The following is a 25660-nucleotide window of genomic DNA, read 5'->3' on the forward strand; positions in this document are numbered from 1 at the left end:
TTTATGCATACACCGCGCCCCGGGGGGAACGCGATAGTTATGTGGGATTCTCCTTCATAACGGAGATATACCCACTAAACCTCTTTGTTCCTCCAACGCATCGGGACGGGATCACGGGCACGCTTTCGCTTTCGTCCGCGATAGACCAACGATCTTTCGATCACGATAGAATTTGGCGAACTTCAACGATCACTTCGCTATTTCAGCGATTGCAGGTGGTCGCTCGCTCGTTTGCTACCTTATGATATTAAAAAAACTTGGCAAGTTATAGAACATAGTCTGGAAGAACACATAGGCTACTAAGTTTTTTTTTTAATTCCGCTCGGACGGAGTTACGGACAGCTAGTCTCTTAATAAGACTTTATCCATGTGCATTTTCAACAATCACCATAACCAAAGAAAATGTATTATTTTTTTAATCAGAACACCCTTATAATGCATCACAATCATCAATTATCAAACACATAAAAAAAACAAATATAATATTTGATTATTATTTATATAAGCGGGCCGTTAGTTGACAACATGTGATACTTTATACACGTTTGTACAAATGGAATGCCGGAGATGGATTTATTAACAACACAACGGTGGCATTCCGAACGTAATATTGCGATATGAATGTATTATAAGATACAAACTTTATAACCGCTCGTGGTTAGCTGCGAGCATGTCTTTGCCAAATTGTGTCCTAAACGTCGTCTCCTACGAGCAACCATAAAGTTTGTACACTATTATATCGAGCGGTATCTGATATGCTTTGATAATAGGTGTTTTGGTGATAACTTTACTATTGAGAACGTAATATGTTCGACTAACCTAGAATATTTGTCGCATCTACGTTGTTCCAAATGAAAAATCTAAATTTTATAAACAAACGTCACGTGGTCAAAATCTCACTATCTTTTATATCTTTAAATGAGCAATTCTTGTATATATATAATTGAAATCTCGGAATCGGCTCCAACTTAGTTAATTTTTATTTTTCATAAAATTTAGTATATAGGGAGTTTCGGGGGCGATAAATCGATCTAGCTAGGAATCATTTTTAGAAAATGTCATTTTATTCGTGTTTTATAGATAATCAACTTAAACATAAACTTAACTTTTTCTATCGGTAAGATAGAAAAATATTATTCATATTTCATCATTTTAATAGTAATAGTCGTACTTAAATATAATTTCCAAAAGACACAATTTAAAAAATCCAGATTTTGCTATTAAAACTAAAGTAGTTTTAACAAGATTAAACTAAAAAAAACAAAGGCATGTTTATTTACGTTAATCGTATTAAATATTATAATACATTATTACATACTAAAAACAATATGACTCATTAAAATAGCCAAGTTTCATACATGTACTAACTTTCCTTTGCAACTCCGTTCGCTTGGAATTAAAAAAAAATCTTAGTGGCCTATGTGTTCTTCAGACTATATATATATATATATATATATATATATATATATATATATATATATATATATGTATATATATATATTATAACAGAAGGGGGCAAACAAGCAGCGAGAACACCGAGGTGTTCAACTACGACCATGGACATCAGCAATACCAGAGGAACCGCAGATGCATTGCCAACCTTTGAGGTGGTGATAGGCTCGCTTCTTGAAGGACCTATATTCTATGTATAGGCCAAATTTCAGCTAAATCCATGCATCCATTCTGGAGATACTCTCTAACATACATCCATCTAAACATTCACATTTACAATATTAGTAAGATTGACGCTATCACAAATAACTAGCTTAATATTAAACATAAAAATTGAACAGATGAGATAATTCTACCTAAACGACTGTGGAAAATTGCGAGTCGTAAGAATTTTTATGACCACCTAATATTAGATGCATCTATTACTTTACAGTCTAGAACAGATGAGTATTGGCACTTATATTAAAAGCGTTATCTATCTATCTATACTAACCATAAACATAATTATTGAACTTGAATTAATTTATCTTACTAATATTATAAATGCAAATGTTTAAATATATAGATAACTGTTAGGTTAGGATACTCAACAGATCTTGATGAACACATAGGCTACTTATTAAGTTTTATTTTAAATTCCCCATGCTCAGAATCACGGGTGATAGGAACTTTATAATACAGTAGTTATCACATGCAACTCTTGTGTGTTCTTCCAGACTATGTTCTACATCTATGCCATATTCTCGAGATCCTTTAAGCCGTTCTGGAGATATCTTCATACAAACATTTATCCATCCAAACATATGTATTTATAATATTAGTAAGATTCACATAATCTCAAGTCTCAGTCAGTTATCTATAAAATCTCTTATCACATTGTTGACAACAGTAAAAAATGTAACACTGTCATATCTATGACATGTATTTGATTAATATCAAACTGTATATTAGGGAAGTTTGAATATAGCTTCAAGATCGAGAAATTTGAAGAGCGAAAGGTTAGAGTGGTTTGGACATGTTATGCGAAGGGATGATGATCATATAAACAGTGTAGATGTCTACAAAGGTAAACGACTAAAGAAAGTATGTTTTGTGTGAAAGAGGATGTGTAAGAAGGTGGTGGATTCTGATATAATAGCTGATAGAGATGTATTGGGGTATAAGGGCAGGTTGATGATTTTAAAGTATGTTTCCACTACCATAAGTGAATTAAAATGTATTATCCTACATATAATTCTTTAAAACAGAAAATGTACTATAATTTTATGTATATTTTGTTGATTCTCACAAAGTCATTAAGAAAACCATTTACATCATAAATGTATAAATTGTTTCATCATCATCAGCTTAAATTTGTCTCCCCCATCGATTGCCACAATGTCCAGTCCTGTGCTGCCCGCATCCAGTGCACTAAATTGTTTAATTAAAAAAAAATTGTGAACTTTTAAAATCTAAACATTATTATATACTTGAATGCAAATAACAAATTCTTGTCATCTAAATGTCAATTTCATTTTATTATTCATCAAATATGTTAATTAAAAATACTAAAATTTACTATTCTCACATATATGTACCACTTGCAAAAAAAGCAAAATCTATTTAATAATATTCCACAAATTATTATATTTATATTTGTTGAAATTCATCATCTAGTTTTTGTTTTTATAACTGTTAAAATTTGACTATAGATGAACTAACACTTGAATATATATTAAGCCCTGTCCGATGTCTCTCGAAATCTGATTTCCCTTTGCCACAAGGATGGATATGGCAAAGGGAAAAGTGTATTCATAGGGGTTAGTTTATTATTATAAAAGTGACTGTTTAACTGGATGTGAATGGATGATCTAGATGAAGTTTGGCATAGATGTAAAGTGAAGTCTGGAAGAACACATAGGCTACTATTAAAGTTTTTTTTAATTCTGCACAGACAGAGTTGTGTGCGGCAGTTAGTTTTGAATTAAGAACTTATATTAACTTATACTATATCTGTGTTCAGCTGCCAAAATATCAGTTCAAAAACTGTAGACATATCTTTTAGATACCTAATCCAGAGGACCAAAGTGAGGCTATAAATTTCAGATCTTTCAAATCTTTTATAGGGGTATATTTCCTTAATTATGGCATTTTCAATACAATAGACATTTTGTAATTTGATTCTCAATTAGACATCAAATTTGTATGAATTACTCAACCTATCTTATATCTATGACACAACTTTTTTATTCAAAAACAAGGAAAGGATGGAAATATTTGTTTGTGCAGGAAATTTTGCACTCAAAACACATGGTTAAATATGCAAAATTTTAGAATCTTTATTTTTTTTTAATTTTTCACTGTTTTAATTAATAATATTGTCATTTATTCATAAAAATATATTACAGGATAAATGTAGCCAATAAGGAAACAATTAAAATTTTAACATTTCATTTGAACAAACAAAATTGTCATAGTTATAAAAACTTGTACATGGATCTTAACTAACAAATAATTTCTAAATAAGTCTGTATGGAATGCGACAAAACAGGGCATATCGTTAATTGAATAATAAGTACTTATAAAACGATAATTACTTATAATTTTTAGCGCGCTCATTCCGTAATCAACCTTTATAAAACTTTTAAGAATAAGGCAACGTAATTCTGCCAACGTTTAAGGCATAAACAAAATTGCCTTTTTCAAACGTATTGGAGTCTACTGGCCAGTATCAACATTCAAAGCACATACTGCGATCCAAAAGTGAAAACTCATACAAACATCATACGGAATGGAGAAATTGCGAACCCGAGCCGCGCCTGTCTCTAATTCAATTAGCCGTGCGGTCGGCGGACGATTAAATATTTGCGGTATACGACACGTCTGTACCAAAGCATACAAACTTGACGACACCGAAACGTGAATGAGGAAACGATATGAAAAGTGAAGATTTCATCCGGCCTCGCCTAGTCGCGTCCTCCACAAAAAACCTGTTATAACGATTCACCTACTGATCTAAAGAACTATTTCCGGATAGTGCCGGATTCATTGGGATATTTAGAAAATATAACAAGTATTTGGAGCTTAGGCATATCGATGACAATTTTTATAAAGTTACCAATTATCTGTCTCGAATATTTGATGGGTGAAAGGACACATACCTTAGCGGAAACTTGTGTTCAGCGACGATGTCACTTTAATAACTTTCTTGAACAAATATAAACACTTTAACACTAAGTAAAAGTCCACAAACAGTTTATATCACTGATATAATGTCGTTATCACGATTATTATTCCAAGTCTCGAATATGTGCGGCGGATATATGCACTATCCCATGAAAGACGCCATTTTGATTTCGTCAACTAACGGCTAAAGACAATGCAGAGTATTTTTGTTTACCTAGTTAGAAATAAGTTAAATCTGTATTTTGAATTTAATTTAATTTCTGTTTCACCTAAAGTGAGAAGGAGACATAAATTAACGGGAAAATAACTATATTTCAAATGCTTTACACCGTGGAAAGTTATTTTAATTTCAAACTAATATAATGAAGGTGTGAAGATAATGTTTATTATTATTTAAATATAATGCTTTAATTATTTAAATAAAACATGGTTTCAGTTTAGAGAACTAAACAATTTGGCAACTATCCCTAGGATGTTAACCATTTTAAATTACAAAGTCTAGTTTTGTCTATGGTTTTTGTTAAACAAAAATAAGTGGTAACATTTTAATTCAATTGTCAAAAGTATCTTGAAAGCAGCTGTACTTGTATCGTACGTGTTTTCATTCGATTGTTATTTTATCAAAAATGGTAGCGTGATACGGTGTTTACAATAATCATAGATGTGATAAACGAAACATGTCCAGCCGGCGTTCGTTGCTCGGTTCGGCTTTGGATGCTTTACCAGCACCGACGGACCCACTACGGGAGTTGTTCGAAGCTTGCAAGACAGGGGACGCAGGTCGAGTTAAAAAGTTGATTACACCACAAACTGTGAACGCTAGAGACACAGCTGGTCGTAAATCAACGCCGCTACACTTCGCTGCAGGTATTGTTATTAATTTAAAAATATATAATCATTGTTTATGTCAATGTATAATTGTGAAAATAATGAAAAAGTGAAAGGTGTTAATAACTTTTTTGAGAATTGCATAATTGGTCACGGTGTGTGAATACGATTGGTTCGATTTATCTGTTTTTACTTACTGTTAGATGATCTTGTTCAATTTTATTACTAGTAATATTTTATTCATTGTTGACTGACTGTCAACACAATTCTTTTTATTAAATAATGCAACTGTCGGTTTTTACTGCTGCAAAACATAGAATTAAATGATTATTATTCTTATAGTCGCTGATTAAACATAGATTCAACACTATTAAGCATATAACTTGATTAATTGCTAACATTCTTTTGGCACATACAATTTAATATGGATAAGCAAGAACTGGTTAACTAAGAAAACTTTATAAGCTAGAGTCATTGTTCAGTGCCAAAAGACAGGTCCAGTGAACTCTCGCATCCAGATTTAGTCAAACCAATAGGATAGTAAATAAAATACAGTTGTATTTTATCATTTACAAAGAGTACTAAGTACAGTCACGATTGTAGTGTATGCATAAACATAGTGTTGTTTGTCTTGAGCATACACGCCATAAGTACATGCCGGAGAGAGGGGATGGCAGTCGATGTCAGACCTTTGAGCCGGCAACATGTGTCGGTACGTGAACGAGCCAAATATAGCACAACAAATGCTACAACGATACTTCGCAGTATTCAAGTTACAAAACAATGTAGGAGTGGTTACAAATTAACAAAAAGGTGCTATAAGTGATGATAAGAAATATTAGTACAAGGTTGATTTCACTTTTTAAAGTAATTGAAGGTTGTTGTAAACAATGGATTTAATATTTTAAGTTTTTAAACTTCAACAATTTTAGCCTAAACATATCTATTGTGTATGGTAGATATTTCTCATAGACATTATTGTTTTTTTCTTGTTTTTTATCCAACTGTTATGTCACATAAATGATGGCTTTTATAAGAAAGGTAACCAGAGGTATATAATAGGCAATTTTGCAATTTTATATCATGTTATTTTTTGATGAAATTCCTTATTATGCAGAAATATGTGAATAACTAAACAACTCATATCAAAATTTTGCCAATTCCTGTGTTAGAATGTCCTAAATTTGTAATGAAATCGTAAAAACAACAATACTATAATTTAATAATTGACTTCATCATCAACCTGCCCTTATCCCTATTGAGGGTCGGCACAGTGTGTACTTATCCTCCATACATCACTATCATCATATCCATATCTGCCCACTTCCTATGCATATCGTCTTCAACACAGTCATGCCGTGGCTAATTCTAATAGCTCTGTATGATGTAATATTCAATCAATTTTACATCCTGAGACATGTTTTTAATGACACAAATCAATAGCAAAATACATTGAAAAAATCAAATGAAAATATCTATGATAGCAAAAAAGGCCTTTGTGTCAAGTCAAATGCGGTAAGATAAGCAAATGTTTTACATAAATAAAGTCTTAGTGTTTAACCTTCCAGGTTACGGACGCAGGGAAGTAGTGGAACTATTAATCGCAGGTGGAGCAGCACTACAGGCTAGAGATGAAGGTGGATTGCAACCGTTACATAATGCCTGTTCCTTTGGACATGCGGATGTTGTCAGAGCTCTGCTGACGGCTGGAGCGCCCCCAGCGGCAAGGGATAACTGGGGCTATACCCCATTGCATGAGGCGGCTGCTAAAGGAAAAGTGGATGTTTGTATAGGTAAGTGATATTTAATGCTATTTTTTTATATAATGAAGTGACAAACGAGCGAGCGACCATCTGAAATCGCTGAAATAGCGAAGTGACCGTTGCCCATAGACATACGCAATTGCATATGCGTTGCCTACATTTAATCGACAGAGGAGAGGATGCACCGAAAAAAAATATTTTCCCTTCCTATGCATCCTCTCATCCGGAAAGTCTACTTCCGCTTCCCATCCTTTCCTTATAAGAAAAAGGGTGGGAAGGGAAAGAGGAGTAAATTATGCCTCCGGGACGCACACTCATCAGACGAAACGCGGAATTGATTCTAAAGGATTCTTACTAATAATGTCTAAAAGTACAGAAACTTTGTTCTACTAAGAAAAATTAAGTTAAGAGAGAAACCCATTGTCAGTGATATTCATAATTATCAAATTGTTTAAACCCAACAGCAGATTTTGCACCTCATATCTATAGTATAATAAAATTACTGGTATTAAAAATAAAAAAATCTGAAATCTACATTGGGGGTGGGTAATTGTATCTTTAGTATATAAATATCATATGTAAATAAGACAGTTAAGCAATTCTTAATAACATTTCCAGCGCTCCTTCAACATGGAGCTGATCCAAACATACGGAATACAGAGGGAAAGACCCCGTTAGATCTTGCTGATGCCGCTACAAGACCAGTACTTACAGGTAAGATGGTTGCTAAGGCAGTTCCTTAGTATAGATTTAACGATATATCAATTAGTAATTTTAAAAGAAGACCAAATAAAGTTTGTATGTAGTGTATGGTAGAGGGAATATGATAGTGGATTGAGATTTAACGGCTGATATGAATGGTCAGGAAGCTGGGCAGCAGTTAGTAACTTTTATGATCCAATAGTAACTTTCATGATCCTTTAGTAAATTTTATTTTTTACTAACTGTTAAGCGGGATACTTGCATCTTTTTAGGAGATTTAATAAACATCCAGATATCAAAACGTTCACAATTATAATATTAGTAAGATTAGTAACTTTTGTGATTCACTAGCCCGCGACTCCGTCCGCATGGAATTAAAAAAAAACTTAATTAGTAGCCTTATGAGTTCTTCCCGGCTATGTTCTACATAAATGTCTAATTTCAGCGAAATCTATGCAGCCGTTCTAGAGATACCTGTTAATATGTATCCATTTATCATCTCTGTCTACATATTAGTAACTTTTATCATCTTTCAGTTACTTTAATAACTTACTGTCTTACTCCACTCCTCGGGGAATCAAAGCAATAACTTATTATAAGCCTATGTATAATGCCAATATAATGTGTATTTTACTCTACTATGAATAATTACAGCGAGATTAATGCAACTGTTCTGGAGATACATTCTAACATTGATCCATAGTATTATAACAATAGTAACTTTTATGATTCTTTAGTAACGTAACTTTTAGGTGAGTATTGCGCTGCGGATGTACTAGAAGCCGCTCGTGCGGGTGCTGACGACCGTCTCGCGGCGTTATTGACACCTCTAAATGTTAATGTACACGCTGGTGATGGCCGGCGATCCACACCACTGCATCTCGCTGCAGGGTACAACCGCGCCCGTGCTGTTAGGTTATTACTGCAAAGAGGGGCTGATGTTCATGCTAAAGATAAAGGGTAAGTTAAAATAATAAATATAGGGGGCAAGTTCTTAACTTGACTGCAGCTCCTGGGTTCGAATCAATAGCAATATGTTTTACATATGTATTTATCCTATGTTGTTAGTGTGAAGGAAAATATCGTGATGCTGCACATATCTTTGAATGTCAAAGATATGTGTAACGCACTGGACCAGCATTCACTATCACCTAGTCATATAACTTAGGGTAACGAGACCCTCAGTGGGGACGTAAGAGCTGATGATGATGATGAATGCGAAAGTTCATGAAAAATATTCTAGCACTCCTAAAGGAAACACTGTCTTAGCTTTGAAATATTGTAACATCATACTTAGTGGTAATGGATTGATATATAAACACGGCTAAACACTAACGTATATTCGTCCGGTGTCGGCACCGACTAGTTTCGAGCCCATCGGGGGCCCTTCATCAGGATGAGTGGTGCTGGTATTATTTCGCGGACGCGGCCCTCAGTTCACTGCGTGTTTATATATCAATTTAGTATAATGTCTCACGAAAGTAGGTAGTAGTATAGTCTTAGGGTCCTTCAAGAAGCGAGTCTATCACCACCTCAAAGGCCGGCAACGCATCTGCGGTTCTTTTGGTATTGATGTCCATGGACGTCGTTGAACACCTCGGTGTTCCCGTTTGCCCCCTTCTGTTATATAAAAAAAAAGTTTGAATAATTTAATAGTGGTAATGGATTTTATAAACATAAAAAATGCTAGAAAATTAATCTTACTTTAGTTAAAGTAAAAATTAATAAGTAGCCTATGTGTTCTTCCAGATTATGTTCTAAATGTGTGCCAAATTTCAACAAAATCCGTTGTGCCGTTCTGCAGATATCACAAACAATCATCCATCTAAACACTAATATTTCTAGTACAATTCCAACTAAGCTCTAGGCTTGTGCTAGGATATGGTTTACAATAGTCGAACTCTCGACCACATGATCGGAAATCCGTACCCATAACCATTAGGCTATTGGTGCTGTAAAGGTTTTTGATGTAATAAATTAATTCCAGGGGTCTGGTACCACTACACAACGCGTGTTCATACGGTCACTATGAGGTGACAGAACTCCTCGTTCGTGCTGGTGCTGATGTCAATGCGACTGATTTATGGGCCTTTACGCCATTACATGAAGCTGCAAGTAAAGCTAGGCTAGAGGTGAGTACATTCTAGACTACGTCTGAATTAAAAACTTATTTAGTAGTCTATGTGTTCTTCCAGATTATGCTCTACTATATATAGGGGGGGTGGCTTTTTTTAAAAAAAACCCGTTGTTTGTAAAACTTCTTTTGGTGATAATAACTAGTTGTCTCCCGCGACTCCGTCTACGGGAATTTTTAAAAAAACTTCCAGACTATGTTCTACGTCTGTGCCAAATTTCATCAAGATCCAACGAACTGCTTTTGAGATATCCAACATCCATACATCTAAACATTCGTATTTATAATATTACTACCTATCGGCGGAGAACTTAGTAAGTAGCCTATGTGTTCTTCCAGACTATGTTCTACATCTATGACAAATTTCATCGAGATCTATGCAGCCGTTCTGGAGATACCTTCTAACATATACCTAAGCATTCGCATTTATAATATTAGTAAGATATATTAACGTATTCAGGTATGTTCATTACTGTTGAGTGAGGGTGCGGACCCCACTCTGCTAAATTGCCACGGCAAGTCCGCTTTGGACGTCGCCCCAACTAGAGAATTGCAGGAGAGATTGGCTTGTGAGTAATACATTTCTATATCTAAACATAAATAAAATTGGAGTGTCTGTGTTTAATCCTTAATTCGATGGTGTCCAGTGTGATCAACAACTAATTAAAAAAAAAATCTACTACTATGAACTAGTTTAGAGAAAATTACGTATGACTTTACTACTAGAAGATATTTTCTTTCTGTGCATCCTTTCCTCTGTCGATTAAAGGTAGGCAACACATATGCAATTGCGTATGTCTATGGGCAACGGTCACTTCGCTATTTCAGCGATTTCAGGTGGCCGCTCGCTCGTTTGCCACCTTATCTTTCTACACTACGATGATTTATGTATTTTTTTTCAGTTGAATACCGCGGACATTGTCTATTAGAAGCGTGTCGTCTTGCGGAGCCGGCAAGAGTCAAGAAACAGTTAACTGCATCCTCACAAACACAGGTATTTATACTTTGTTATTACTAAATATTACGTTAAATGGTACATATAATATTTTTAATCTATATATATAAAAGAAAGTGGTGTTAGTTACACTATTTATAACACAAGAACGGCTTTACCGATATGTCTGAAAATTGTTGAGGAGGTAGCTTAGAGCCAGGAGACGGACATAGGATACTATTTATTCATTTTTTTTTCGAATTTATTCCTTGAAGAGTTGCTTTTTATTTAACTAACTAATATTATAAATGCAAATGTTTAGATGGATGTGATCTGGATGGATGGGTGTTTGAAGATATATCTAGAACGGCTGAACTGATCTCGATTAAATTTGGCATACATATAGAACATAGTCTGAACGAACACATAGGCTACACTAATCAAGTTTTTTTATATATCGGACGGACGGAGTCGCGGGCCATAGCTAACTTATTATAAAACTAGTTGTCGCCCGCGACTCCGTCTGCTAGGAATTAAAAAATATTTTTTTAGAAGCCTATGTATTCTTCTAGACGATGTTCTATATCTATGTAAAATTTCAGCGAGTTTCATGCAGTCTTTCTTTAGATATCTTCAAACAAACATACATCTAAACATTCGCATTTATGATATTAGTAAGAAGTAAGATATACATAGACAATTTTAATTTCACTCCCAAATAGGGTTCGGAATAAGTCGATTTTAAAAATAAAACAAATATTAAGGTTTATAAAATCTTGTTCGCATCTTAAATGAGTGAATAAAACCTGCCAGATAATTTGACACATTTAAAAATGTTTAATCGAGTATCTCTTCTAAAGTGTAACACCGACAAATGCCCTGATAGTACATTTGAATTATTTATCTCTTTCTCACAAAGATATTTAAAATTATGACATGATTTCATATAAGTTAAGGAGTTAGTACTTGTCAGTAGGTATTGGGTTCGAATCCCGCCATGTACCAATGTATTTTTCATCATCAGCTCACTATACGTCCCCACTGAGGGACTCGGAGCCTACCCTAAGTTATGTGATTAGATCATAGTCAATGCTGACCAAGTGCGGGTTGACTTCACACATATCTTTGAATTTCTTCTCAGATATGTGCAGCATCACGATGTTTTCCTTCACCGTAAGAACATATGATAAATGTACATATGTCAATTAGAAATTAAAAACACATTGGTACATAATGGAATTCGAACCCAGGACCTGCAGATTGCAAGTCAAGTGCTTGACCACTGAGCCACCGACGCTCTTACCAATGTATTTTACATATGTACATTTATCGTATGTTGTTAGTGTGAAGGAAAACATGTTGATGCTGCACATATATGTGAATGTCAAAGATATGTGTGAAGTGATGCACTGGACCAGCATTCACTATCACCTAGTCACATCACTTAGGGTAACGAGACCCTCAGTGGGGATGTATGAGCCGATGACCAGTAATGTTATCTCTATGTGCAGCAATGCGTGTCTCGCGAGGGTTGTGTGCAGTCTCGGGGCGGGGGTGGAGGTGGTGGGGAGGATACAGAGGCGTTGGTCAACTTCGCACACCTAAGTACTGGAGATCGGCCACTTCATTGTGCTGCAGCCAGTGTCTATCCTAAAAGGAAACAGGTAAACACTATGTGTTGTACAGTCAGCTACAAATATGTATACATATACAAATGATACTTATACAATTAAAAAAAACACTTAGGAGAAAAATACGTGACTAATAACATCTCACTCGTAAAAATCTGTTCAGTCGTTTACCATTCAGGAGGTAACAAAGTAAATTTAAGTAAAATTGTTACGAAACCGACAAAAGAGATGAAGATCTCTTGTGTCGGAGGCCAAGAACCACTTTGGGTCGATGCGCCAGCTTAAGTAATTATCGCGAAAAAACATTGCAGATATTGTTAATAATAATCATAGAAAATATTAGAAAACAAGTGTTTTGTAAAAGCTTTTTAACCGTGGTAAACGCTAGCAACAACATCTCAGTGCTACGAGCACACAGAAGACACGCCTCAAGTGACAACTCATTACAACTACACTGATAAGTGCGTCCCGGAGGCCTAATTTTAGTATTCTTTCCCTTCCCACCCTTTTTCTTATAAGGAAAGGATGGGAAGTGGAAGTGGATTTTCCTGATAATGGAAAGGAAAAATGTTTTCTGTGCGTCTCCTCCGTCGATTAAAGGTAGACAACGCATATGCTATTGCGTATGTCTATAAACAAAGTCCTCGCTATTTCAGCATTTGCCGCTTTATAATAAGAAAAGCGACAGTGACGCATACAGCGGCAGTTGTAAGAAACAAATGAATTAATAACAGCGCCATCTATCGATAAACAATAATTGCAGGTTTCTAAGCTCTCTGTTTCTATAGGTGATGGAGATTCTCATCAGGAAAGGTGGAAGAGTAAATGAGAAGAACAAAGAGGGACAGACTCCTTTACATATTGCGGCTGAACACGCACATCTTGATGCTATGGATTTATTACTTCGACATGGTAAGTAATATTACTTGTGCCTTTAATGTGTAATTAATAGTGGGTTTCTGAGAACGAAATCTCGTATTGAGTTATATTGTTATCTCTATTTTATTAAAGAGCAGCTGTCATCCGCATATTCGTTCACGCGTAAATAGTCCCAAGTAGCCTTTGTGCTCTTCCAGACTATGTTCTATATGTGTGCCAAAATTCATCGAGATGCAAACATACTGGAGATACCTTCTAACAAACGTTCATCTTACTAATATAAATACGAATGTTTAGATGTATGTTAGAAGATATCTCCAGAACGGCTGCATCTCGATGAATTTTGGCACACATATAGAACATAGTCTGGAAGAACACGTAGGCAACTAATTATGTTTTTAATTTTGCTTGAACGGAGTCACGGACAACAGCTAGTAATGATAAGAAGTAAAATTATATAATTGTATATAGGTGCGAAGGTAAACGCATGTGATTCTCGCGGCGAGAGCGCGCTGTGTGTGGCGGCGCGGCAAGACTCTGCGGCCGCGTGCCGGCTGCTGCTGGCTTGTGGTGCTGATGCAGCACCTGAACGTACTGATGCTGACAACCATGATACTGGTAAGTCATTTTACACTTCGCAGAAATCTGATAATATTAAAAAATGACCTATCTATAAATAGAGCTTAGGAAGTACAGTCAGCTGCATTAATGTATACATATACAAAGCTTGTATACATCTTCGGTTTATAAAATTTGTATCCACATATCCATCTGTATACTTCTGACTATAATTGTTGACTAATTAGTTGCTGTAGGCCTAATTTTAGTCATCCAATCCTACCCTTTTCTTATAAACTAAGGATGGGTAGGGAAACTTGATTTGATCGAGGAAGGGACGCTAAGAAGCGTTTAGGAAATAAATAGTCAGTGTTAAATAAAATTAATTTATTATTAAATTGTTAAATAATATAAATATAGTAAATTAAAATCATTGCTTAAAAATAAAAGTTCATATTTGCTTATTTTAAAGATTTTTCGTAAATATAGCTTTGTAACGGTAACGCTTAACATACACAAAATATAACTTTAAATAAATAGATTCATTAAACATCTAAAAGACATTCCCATCTCCAGTACGTTCTATTCTACGTTTTATAACACTATCAGACGCCATTTTTAAATCATAAACCAAACCGAATTTAGCTAATATGTCTATAAGAAATTTTGATGTATTCAACCAACAGCCGTATTCAGCCGCTCTATAATCACATGGGAATACGTGATGGTAATTATGGTAACCTTCACCATTCGATACTAAAGTAACTATTAAAGATTGAACAGCCTTTATGTTGTTATCGTATGGTTTAGTGCCGTATAAATGAGCAATACTGTTTACACTGAAGGTTGCGTGTAACGTGATCACGTGACGTAATATGTTTGTATGGAACGAATTGTAGAATGTCTCGTTCCAGAAATATATAGGTATAATTGTTGGTAGTATATAACAGCACAATCCAATCACGATGATCGCGTATCTGAAATTGTAATGATTAGTTACTTGTCTTGAAATCTGTAGGTCTGTGTGTTGCACATATCTGAGAAGTAATTCAAAGATATGTGTCAAGTCAACCCGAAGAACCGAACCCGAGAAGTTAATGAGTAGTCTATGTGTTCTTTCAGACTATGTTCTATATGTGTGCCTTCTAGTGAAATCTATCAGCTGTTCTGGAGATTCTAACAAACATCCATCTAAACATTCGCATTTATAATATTAGTATGATTTATTTATTCTTATAGTTTAGTGGTAGAGCGAGCTTTAACATGTTCGCAGGAATAGTCCCGACTCGTCCGGTGATATACCACGACCATACAGAAGACGTGCAGTCTGATGAGTGTGCGGCCCGGAGGACTTATTTACTCCTCTTTCCCTTCCCACACTTTTTCCCTATAAGGAAAGGATGGGAAGTGGACTTTCCGGATGAGAGGATGCATGGAAATGGAAGATATTTTCTTTCTGTGCATCCTCTCCTCCGTGGATTAAAGGTAGGCAACGCATATGCAATAGCGTATGTCTATGGGCAACGATCACTTCGCTATTTCAGCGATTTCAGGTGGCCGCTCGCTCGTTTGCCATCTTATGATATAAAAAAAAAAGTTTTTAGGGTCCCGTACCGCATAGGAAAACACGGAACCTTTACAGGATCACTTTGTTGTCCGTCCGTCTGTGTGTCAAGACTTTTTTTTTTCGTTAAAGCATGGTTTTGGTTAATTATGTTTTTACTTAAATATTATAATAAAATAGTTAAGTGAAGTTTGAAAGAGAGAATAATTATATTTTTACGTCATTAGTAATTAAATTAATATTATAGTTTTTTTGCTGTATTTTTATTTAAGAAAATTAAGTCGTATAAAAAATATGAATGTTTTATTTAAATAATGTAAAAATAACACAATGCAATAAAAAATAATTAGTTATGTACAACACACGTAGTTATGTGTTACCTTATCTTTATATATATAATTGTTCTGTGAGTGTGTATGTCACTGAACTTCTCTCAAACGACTGGAGCGATTTTGATGAAATTTTTTGTGTGTGTTCAAGGGGATCTGGGAATGGTTTAGATTCATTAGTTAGTTGGGCTACTTACTTTTGTTGGAACTTGAGTACAGGATTGTTGTAGATGTCGCTCATGTCGATAGTCTTTCCCTTCTTCAGCACCAGTGGGTGCTTCCTCACCAGCAACCAACCAATATGCGAGAAGAAGAATCCACGAGATGCATTGTAAGGGTCCGCGTCTGTGTCGCTGTACCTAAAATATATTTTAAATAAAAAGGTTTTGTAATCTATCTGACTCGAAGGACCATTTATGCTATAGTGGTTGATTTACATTTAGACTATAGATTTAGTTCGTTGAAATCTCACTAAGGGATTCCCTTAAAATAATAATGATCAATTTCGGAATGTTCCACTCAGTAATATAGTCCACCCTTAGTGTAAATTTATAATTTGCATGTTGGAGTAACCGTGGTTTTCTGAGACCATAACCCCCTTTTAACAAGTTTGTAATCTCTGTTTCGTCAAAAATCATGACAGGGTTGACGATGTGTTTTATACAGAGACTAACTGTTGACCACGACTACGTCCGCGCAGAATTAAAAAAAAAACTTAGGTAGCCTATGTTGTACATCTATGACAACTTTCAGCGAGATCCGTTGAGCCGTTCTGGAGATACCTTCAAAGACACATCCATCTAAACATTGGCATTTATAATATTAGTAAGATTTAGGTCTCAGAAACTTACATTTAGTGTGTCAGTGTTACTTACTTATGGTGTAGTCTGTGGTCTCGTATCCACTCAAACGCGGTACTCTGGAATGCTAAAGAGTTTAGCAGCATGAGAATCACTTCCATAGGTAGGGTAGCTTTAAAAGCTTTATGTGCCCACAGTCGATGCGCCCCAACTGTTATACCAAACGCGCTTAAGTGGGTAGTTACATAATCTGTTGGGATATAAGATTATAAAGGTTAAAAGAAATAAATAACACCCCGCACTCCATGACCCTGACACAGGGACTAGGGGGAACTAGAGGACGGTGTAGCGCCGCCCATAAAAATTACAAAGGTTACTGTAGCATTCGTTGCGTTATATTTGACTCGTTCACGTACCGACACGTGCTACCGGTCCAAAGGTCTGACATCGACTGACCCAGTCTCTCCGGCATGTACTGACGTGTACGCTCGAAACAAACAACACGACATTTATCCATACACTACAGTTATGAAACAAGATAAAGACACATAAATTGTGATTGCCCATTACATCTGCAATTGCAGATGCGTTGCCTTTAAATGGACGGTGGAGGAGACGCATAGAAAAAGGATAATTCCCTAAACTATGTGTCCCGCCGCTAAATTCACTTCCCCTTTCCATCATTTCTTTACAACAAAAAGGAAGGAAAATAAGAGTAAAATTAGGCCTCTAGCACACAGTGTTATCAGACGAAATACGGAATTGCCTTCACGTCTGTTTTCTGTGTGCTGGTTTTCTAACAGCGTGATGTTGCACTCTTAATTTACACGACAATAGCCTAATGGTTAAGGGTACAGGATTCCGATCATGAGGTCTAGAGTTCGAATCTCGCCATTCGACTATTTTAAACCATGTCCTAACATATAGCTTAGTTGGACTGTTACAAAAAAAAATTAAAAAAAAGACAAGTATTAAAACTTTCTAACTTACGGAATATCAATGTTTTCCATTTAGCTTTAGTCAGCGTTACGTAAAGGCCGTAAAATGCAAACACATGTAGTACAGTATATTTTAATATGTTTGTATATACGATCTTGTATTTCCTTGGAGCACATGTTGTGACTTCATCGGACACCTCTGTTAGTTCGGTAGGCTGTGACAATGACATTTGTGTCGTGAGATCCTAGAAAATTGTAATTTAAGTATTAATAAGTTCATTTTATAATTGCTGTCATTCGCGAAACTCTGTGCGGTATAAAAAAAATAAGTAGCCTATGTGTTCTTCCAGACTATGTTGTAATTTCTATATTGAGTTGAGCTGTTCTGGAGATGCCTTCTAATAAACATCCATCCATCCAAACATTCGCATTTGTAATATTACTAATTGTGGCCCGCGTCTCCATCAGTACGGAATTAAAAAAACTTAACCGTCTGTGCAAATTAAAAAACTTAATAAGTAGCCTATGTGTTCTTCTAGACTTTGTTCTAAACCTGTGCTAAATTTCATCAAGATCCGTTGTACTGTTCAGGAGATATCTTTAAACATCCATCCATCTAAACTTTCGCACATCTATTACTAGCTTTCGCCCGTGTCTCGGTCTGTGCAAATTAAAAATTTCATCAAGATCCGTTGAGTCGTTCCGGAGATATGTTCTAACAAACATCCATCTAAACTTTCGCATTTATAATATTAACACGTTAGTTGCCACGTCGGACTATATGTCCGACAAGCTAATGTTTCAACCGGGCCGTGTCGGACTATGTGTTCGACAATCCAAACTTCCATTCAACACCTCGCTGTGGCTTTTAATCGAATTGTTGTATACAGCGTGACCCGCAAGGGCTCATTCAAATGGTTTTGGACAAAAATAAAAATTAATTTTTTTGGTTTTTCTAAAAATCATTCAGGCAGCTAACGTGTTAATAAGATTAAAAGCTTATGTTAGTCAGGGATAATCTTTACCTGTTTCTTGTAGGCTTCTTACTTGTGTTAAGATATCTCAAATAATCAATTTCCAATCGAATTCTTCCTTTCCAAGTTATATTTTGGTGTTTCCGTAGTATTTCTCTTTCCACTTTATCTCTTTATTGCTGGTTATATGGTGATCGTGAACTCTATCTTGTCGCAAATGTGATCGAGGTTATAAAGACTTTGGAAGACTTCCTTTTAAGAAATAATTGTCCTTTAACTTTTGATATCGTACACTAAATTAAAACTCTACTGTTGTCTTTGTTAAGATATTCATTCTTAATAAGTTTAATTTTGGAATGACCGTGATTTATTCTCTATTTCCACTGGTACGTTAGTCGCGCGATTTTGGCGCGCGCGATTAAATATAACGGTTTGTGTGAGTCTATGGCGTTGTATCTGGCAGGCGAGATTTGACGACGCACAACAGATACTTAAAGAGAAAAATGTAAAACAAAAACATCAACATATTTTTTTAAGCCAATGAAACCGAATTGAAGTACATAGGTCATGGAAACATTTTGTTTTGGTTTCGTAGACATAGTTACTAGCCAGAACTAATTAAATGAACTCTTGGTTCCTATGACTCAAGAACTCTTCTTCAGAAGCTTTTAACAGTGGTAGAGCCCGCTTTAACATCTTCGCACGAATCGGCCCGACTCGCCCGGTGTAATACCACGACCACACAGAAGACAGGCGTGAAGTGGAAGCAATTCCGCGTTTCGTCTGATGAGTGTGCGTCCCGGAGGTCTAATTTAGTCCTCTTTCCCTTCCCATCCTTTTCTTTATAAGGAAAGGATGGGAAGTGGAAGTGGACTTTCCAGATGAGAGGATGCATGGAAATGTTTTCTTTCTGTGCATCCTCTCCTCCGTCGATTAAAGGTAGGCAACCCATATGCGATTGCGTATGTCTATGGGCAACGGTCACTTCGCTATTTCAGCGATTTCGGGTGGCCGCTCGATCGTTTGCCACCTCATCATATAAAACAAATCTCCTTTAAGTTTCGGTCTATATGCTAGAGGCGTTAGTCGTGTCAGTTGAACACAGTTTTTAAAAAAAGTCGCGCGACTAACAGCCTAGTGGGAAATAGGCCTTACTTTTAAAATATATGATAACAAGACCACTTTATATTCTTTTTTTTCTTTTTGACTTTTCGTTAACTGACCAGCGAATGGAACGGTGCGCGAAAAAATGGTCATATTTTTGTCTGTCATGAATGTCCAGGTAAATGTATTTAACGGGGAAAAATTTGTTATTAAGTTTAATTGCAAAGAGAGTAAAAGCTTTTACGCTTTTTTGCGATCCATTATCATCATCAACCTGCCCTTATCCCTACAGAGGGTCGGCATAGTATGTACTCCATACATCTCTATCAGCTGGTATATCTGAATCTACCTCTTACGCAGATCCTCTTTCACACAATGCATACTTTCTTTGGTCTTCCTCTACCTTTGTCATCAACATCTCTCCGCATATCATGTCAAAACCACGCTAACCTTCTGCTTCTCAAATGAATTTGACGGGATCCATCCACCTGAACCACTTTAGGAACCTGAGAGTCTCCGAGCTTATCCTAAGTGATGTGACTAGGTGATAGTGAATTCTGGTCCAGTGCGTCACTTCACACATATCTTTGACTTTCACATATATGTACATCTTAAATATAAAATTCTCGTGTTACAATTTTCGTTCCCATACTCCTCCGAAACGGCTTGACCGATTCTCATGAAATTTTGTGAGCATATTGAGTAGGTCTGACAATCAGCCAACATCTATTTTGAATCAGTCGCGGACGGAGTCGCGGGCGACGGCTAATATTATGTAAATGGACAATTGACAAACAATAGTATACGGCGGGATTTGAACCTGTAGATTAAAAGTCAATTGCTTAACCCCTGAGCCACTGACGCATTAATATTTATCTATTATTATATGAGACTAAAATAAATTAAAAGTCCCGTAATCGCAGTAAATATATGAATTAAATATGAAAAGGTTCAAAGTTTGTGTCTAGTTACTCTTTGACCTATACCAGACAATGATTATTTGCTCTACTAGCTGTGCCCGCGTCTTCGTTCGAGTGAAATATTGTTCATGTCTTATTTCTTAAAAATAAATGCCAATAGCATCTAGAAGCGCTAATAGCCTAATGGATTAGGGTACGGATTTCCGAAAACCATATCCTAGCACAAGCGTAGAGTTTAGTTGGAATGGTACAAGAAATATTAGTAAATTAACAAAAATCTACTCATAATTTAAAAAAAAAGTAGCCTAAGTTACCCCTTATTACATCAGCTACGTGTCAATATCGGTCAAGTCATTACAAACATTAACCGGAACAAACAAACAGACAAAAAATGTTGTTTTGGTATCGTCATCATAATGAACCTAGATTTATCCACTGCTGGATGTAGGCCTCCCCCATCGATAGCCATAATGTCCGGTTCTGTGCCGCCCGCATCCAGTGCACTCCCGCAACCTTGACCAGGACATTGGTCCATCGTGCGGGAGGCCTACCTACGCTGCGTCGACCCGTCCGCGGCCGGGTATATGTACCGTAAATATATTCATATAAATGTTAGAGACGGTTATTTTAATATAACAAACAGACACTCCAATTTTATTTATATGTATAGATAGTCTATATCTAAATAAGTTATATGCAACTTTGCATACAAATGTTACGAAGATTTACGTCACCTCGTGCACAAAGAACTTTATAACAGGAGAGGCGAAGCGGGGATTTTTGGATTCACTCGACCGCGATGATAGTAAAACTTAAGCATCTTCCATAAATAAAACGCTCCTTCTAATCCAAAAGTCCCCGCTTCGCCTCTCCTATTATTAGACGACTAGACCAATTGTAAATTATCGTAGTTTTTATTTGATAGGTAACAAATTATATCCAATAGATGAAGTCGTGGCTTAATTATAATTGCGTATGTAATAAAAAAAAAACTCGGAAATTTCCATATCATTTGAATATATATTTAATATGCTAATTCACGGCTACTAAATAATAATTTTTAAATATATTTTTTTTTAATTTGCGATACAGTTTCATTTTACGCATTTAATGCATTTTTCAACTTCTCAAGGTTTCTTAATTCGATGTGTTTAATTAAAAACTTTGTGATTAAATAATCATTTCATTCCTAATGTTGTACTATTTTACATTAAATATATCATCATCATCATTATCGTCATCACCATCAACAGCCTTTATCTGCCCACTGCTAAGTATAGGCTTTATCCAATGCCTTCCATAGTACTCGGACCTCCGCCGTGCGAACTATGTCGTTAGTCCACCTGGACGGAGGAAGTATATATATGTCAACCCTTTTATCGTAAGCTTATATTAGACATCACCAGAAGTCATCACCTTCTTCACCTTGTCCCACTTATGTGGTTATGCACCAAGTTTCCATACACAAAATCAATTTATCTACTGTCATCTCCGTCGTCACCCCCTTCTTCACCTTTCACACAACCTATCTCCTTCTAAGCCTACCTTTACCATTGTACCCATCTACACTTATACTTAACCAATAGTCACGATTCTTGAAATACTGGTTGTCGCCCCAGACTCAGCGCGAAATTGTAAAAAAAATCTAAATGAGTAGCCTATGTGTTCTTCCAGTCTATGTTCTACATGTGTGCCAAATTTCAGCGAGATCCATCCAGTTCTGGAGATACCTTCTAATAAACATCAATCGATCCAAACATTCGCATTTATAATGTTAGTAAGGTTTTAGTAAGATTATACTATCTCGATATGGGATCTTGACAAATAATTAACAAAGATATTTATATCGAAAGCACTTTAAGTTATAACTTAAAGGTTTCTTAAATAAACTTAGCCTAAGTTACTCCTTATAACATAAGCTACCTGCCAATAAACTTCCCGTCGAAATCGGTCTAGCCATTACAATGATTAGCCGGAACAAACAAACAGACAAAAATTGTAATAGAAATTATTTTGGTGTATTTACCGTATATTTAAATATATATAATACATTTAGTAAAAGACGATTACTTCAATAATACAAACAGACACTCAAATTTTATTTATATATATAGGCAACTTCTCTACAATAACCTTAACTAATCCCCCAAACATTACTTCCATCTCCAGTACGAATTATTCTGTTATTTATGACGTTTTCCGGTGTTGATTTCAAATCGTAAACCAAACCGAATTTTGCCAATACATCTATAAATAAAGTGGAAGGATTCAACCAATTATTTCCTATCTCTGCAGTCCTATAATCACATGGAAACACATGATGGTAGTTATGGAAACCTTCACCACCCGATATTAAGGAAACAAATAAAGATTGTACAGGTAATATAGATTTGTCGTACGGTTTAGTACCCCATAAGTGGGCGAAACTATTCACACTAAATGCTAAATGTAGACCAATGACGTGACGAAGGGTATTAATATAGAAGGCATTGGAGAATGTCTCGTTCCAGAAATATATAGGAATAATGGTCGGGACGACGTAACAGCATAATCCGATGACAATGACAGCGTGTCTGGAATTAATAAAATAGCTTTAGTATAGTGATATTCAAACTCAACAGCAGTTTAGATTGATACTGCGAATACGATTGTAGAGCGTCGGTAGCTTAGGGTTTAATCTGGGATTCACATATTTATCCTATGTTGTTAGTGTGAAGGAAAACATGTTGATGCAGCACATATCTGTGAATGTCAAAGATATGTGTGAAGTGACGCACTGGACCAGCATTCACCTAGTATCACCTAGTTATATAACTTGGGGTAGACTCCGAAACACTCAGTGGGGACGTATAGTAAGGTGATGATGATGATGTTAGAAGTCACGTCATTAGCTAAAATTAATAGATGTCAAAGTGACATTAAATTAGCACACCTATGAGCTTATAAAATACTGTTACTATGATGCTTACTTTTGTTGGAACTTAAGCACTGGATTGTTGTAGATGTCGCTCATGTCGACAGTCTTCCCCTTCTTCAGTACCAGTGGGTGCTTCCTCACCAGCAACCAGCCAATATGCGAGAAGAAGAATCCGCGAGATGCGTTGTAAGGGTCCGCGTCTGTATCACTGTGCCTAAGGAATATTTAGGTTATTTGAAAATTTGTCCTGCTTGAAGGACCATAAAATGTCTGATTTCGTATTTATTGCCTTTATTCATTTTGTACGTTGTAACAATTCATTTTATTGATCAGCTTTTTGTTCTAGACAGAAGACAAAGTTAGTTATTTGGCATGATAGGATATACATTTCGCGCTTTTTCTATACAAGTGGTCGTAGTTTTGTACATATATCTTAGTATATTGGTAAGTATATATCTAATCTTACTTCTTATTAATATTATAAATGCGAAAGTTTAGATGGATAGATGGAGGGGAGGTATCACCGGAACGCTTTAACGAAATTGGTCGAGATACCTAACAATGGCATAAGAGCATCGGTGGTTCAGGGGTCAAGCACTTGACATGCAATCTGCATGCAATATTTTTATTGTTTTAAAGTTTTTTTTCTATACAACTTATCACCAAGATATTTCTGACTAAATTGCTTCTAAATATAGATTTGATAAAGCGAAAAAAAGGAGCGTCGGTGGTTCAGGGGTCAAGCACTTGACTTGCAATCTGCAGGTCCTGGGTTCGAATCCCGCCATGTACCAATGTGTTTTTCCATTTCCGATTTACTTATGTACATTTATCCGACGTTCTTACGGTAAAGAAAAACATGATGCTGCACATATCTGTGAAGAAATTCAAAGATATGTGTCAAGTCAACCCGCACTTGGCCAGCGTTGTTGACTATGGCCTGATCACCCTTAACTTAGGGTCGGCTCCGAGCCCCTCGGTGGGGACGTATAGTGAGCTGATGATGATGACCTAACATCCATCCATCTAAACTTTCGCATTTATAATATTAGTAAGATTTACTCACTTATGATGAAGTCTGTGATCTCGTATCCAATCAATAGCTGTGCTTTGGAAAGCTATTGAGTTGAACAGCATTAGTACAATTTGTAGCGGCATAGTCGCCTTGAAAGCCTTGTGCGACCACAATCGATGTGCCGCCACAGTTATACCCACGACACTGGCTATTAAGAATATACAAACTGGAAGAAAAAAAGGTTAAATAGCTGGATAGACGTTAAAAAACAAAAAAAACACACTGAATGTGACGTCAGTGGAACAATAAGAATAGTATGACTCCTCTTACGTCAAAATCGGGTTCACTTATGCTATAGGTTACTAGTACAGTCGCGGAAATTTGCGGTGTTCCATTTACAAAAATTGTCTTGTCTCTTGCAACAAGACAAAACACGCCTCTTACAAATTACTAATTAGGTAGCAGTTAGTAACTAAATGACTGGGTAATAATTAAAATTATTTACCGTAGGTTTTTGAAACTAAAATCCCTGTATAAAACATATCTGCATCCTTGTCATTTAGACGTGGTTTTTGGTCTAAGAAACTGATGGTTAGCGGTGTACAACTGACTTAAATTTTTCATACAGATTATAAAGCTAGGACCTATTGGATTATTCCGCGTCGTCGGCTCAACGTGTAAAATACGATCGAACGACTTGTTTTTAAAGTAGAAAACCCTCAGATTCCCCGATTACAAATATTACCCGTCGGGTTATAACAATCACGTAAATAATTTTGTCTATGGTAACTTTCATCACTGGTTAATTTTTACTCTATTACAGTCATTGTACTAATACTTACATGATATGATTGTCTTCCATTTAGCCGCTGTTATCCCAAGATATAGTCCGTACGCGGCAAATATATGTAAAACAGTATATTGTAAAACTCTAAGATATACTATGTTATATATCCTAGGTGCACATTTAGTTATTACGTCTGTATCTTGTAATTCCTTTGTAGATATTTGCACTGTTTTTATCAACGGCGCCATTTTTGACTAAAGACAAAA

General features: G+C 35.8%; 4 protein-coding genes across 4 annotated transcripts in view; 1 reads left to right on the plus strand and 3 right to left on the minus strand.

The window, feature by feature from the left end:
* Slik (Sterile20-like kinase) overlaps positions 1-4800 on the minus strand; it is a 36871-nt gene extending 32071 nt beyond the window's left edge. The window contains exon 1 of the mRNA XM_013308037.1: positions 4593-4800. The gene's annotated coding sequence lies outside the window, so the exon portion shown is untranslated. The remainder of the gene's footprint in view (positions 1-4592) is intronic.
* A 382-nt stretch (positions 4801-5182) lies between these two features.
* Positions 5183-25660, plus strand: part of Tnks (tankyrase) — a 55181-nt gene continuing 34703 nt past the window's right edge. The window contains exons 1-10 of the mRNA XM_013309267.1: positions 5183-5484; positions 7014-7238; positions 7827-7922; positions 8663-8870; positions 9898-10042; positions 10505-10613; positions 10947-11038; positions 12490-12642; positions 13398-13521; positions 13960-14106. Of these exons, the coding sequence (XP_013164721.1) occupies positions 5295-5484; positions 7014-7238; positions 7827-7922; positions 8663-8870; positions 9898-10042; positions 10505-10613; positions 10947-11038; positions 12490-12642; positions 13398-13521; positions 13960-14106 (1489 nt within the window). The 5' untranslated portion in view covers positions 5183-5294. The remainder of the gene's footprint in view (positions 5485-7013; positions 7239-7826; positions 7923-8662; positions 8871-9897; positions 10043-10504; positions 10614-10946; positions 11039-12489; positions 12643-13397; positions 13522-13959; positions 14107-25660) is intronic.
* On the minus strand, positions 14577-18949 carry LOC106115783 (acyl-CoA Delta(11) desaturase-like). Its single transcript, XM_013309319.1, has 6 exons — positions 18775-18949; positions 18703-18723; positions 17730-17922; positions 16815-16989; positions 16137-16298; positions 14577-15023 (listed from the first exon to the last, which is right to left on the minus strand). The coding sequence occupies exons 3-6, from the start codon at positions 17905-17907 to the stop codon at positions 14600-14602; spliced, it is 939 nt and encodes a 312-aa protein (XP_013164773.1). The 5' UTR covers positions 17908-17922; positions 18703-18723; positions 18775-18949; the 3' UTR covers positions 14577-14599.
* LOC106115777 (acyl-CoA Delta(11) desaturase-like) overlaps positions 22758-25660 on the minus strand; it is a 9191-nt gene continuing 6288 nt past the window's right edge. Inside the window, exons 2-5 of the mRNA XM_013309306.1 lie at positions 25450-25648; positions 24659-24833; positions 23645-23806; positions 22758-23248 (exon numbers count right to left, since the gene is read on the minus strand). Of these exons, the coding sequence (XP_013164760.1) occupies positions 22810-23248; positions 23645-23806; positions 24659-24833; positions 25450-25642 (969 nt within the window). The 5' untranslated portion in view covers positions 25643-25648 and the 3' untranslated portion in view covers positions 22758-22809. The remainder of the gene's footprint in view (positions 23249-23644; positions 23807-24658; positions 24834-25449; positions 25649-25660) is intronic.

Source organism: Papilio xuthus, unplaced genomic scaffold (genome assembly GCF_000836235.2).
Source record: "Papilio xuthus unplaced genomic scaffold, Pxut_1.1 DF829660.1, whole genome shotgun sequence".
Taxonomy (NCBI): Eukaryota; Metazoa; Arthropoda; class Insecta; order Lepidoptera; family Papilionidae; genus Papilio; species Papilio xuthus.

Excerpts from the sequence above, each read along its gene's own strand:
- LOC106115783 (XM_013309319.1), bottom strand. The coding sequence starts at position 17,907 with ATGTCATTGTCACAGCCTACCGAACTAACAGAGGTGTCCGATGAAGTC. Across the intron at positions 16,990-17,729 it reads ATGGAAAACATTGATATTCC|ATTATGTAACTACCCACTTA; the intron begins GTAAGTTAGAAA and ends ATATCCCAACAG. Across the intron at positions 16,299-16,814 it reads GACCACAGACTACACCATAA|GTACAGCGACACAGACGCGG; the intron begins GTAAGTAACACT and ends AATATATTTTAG.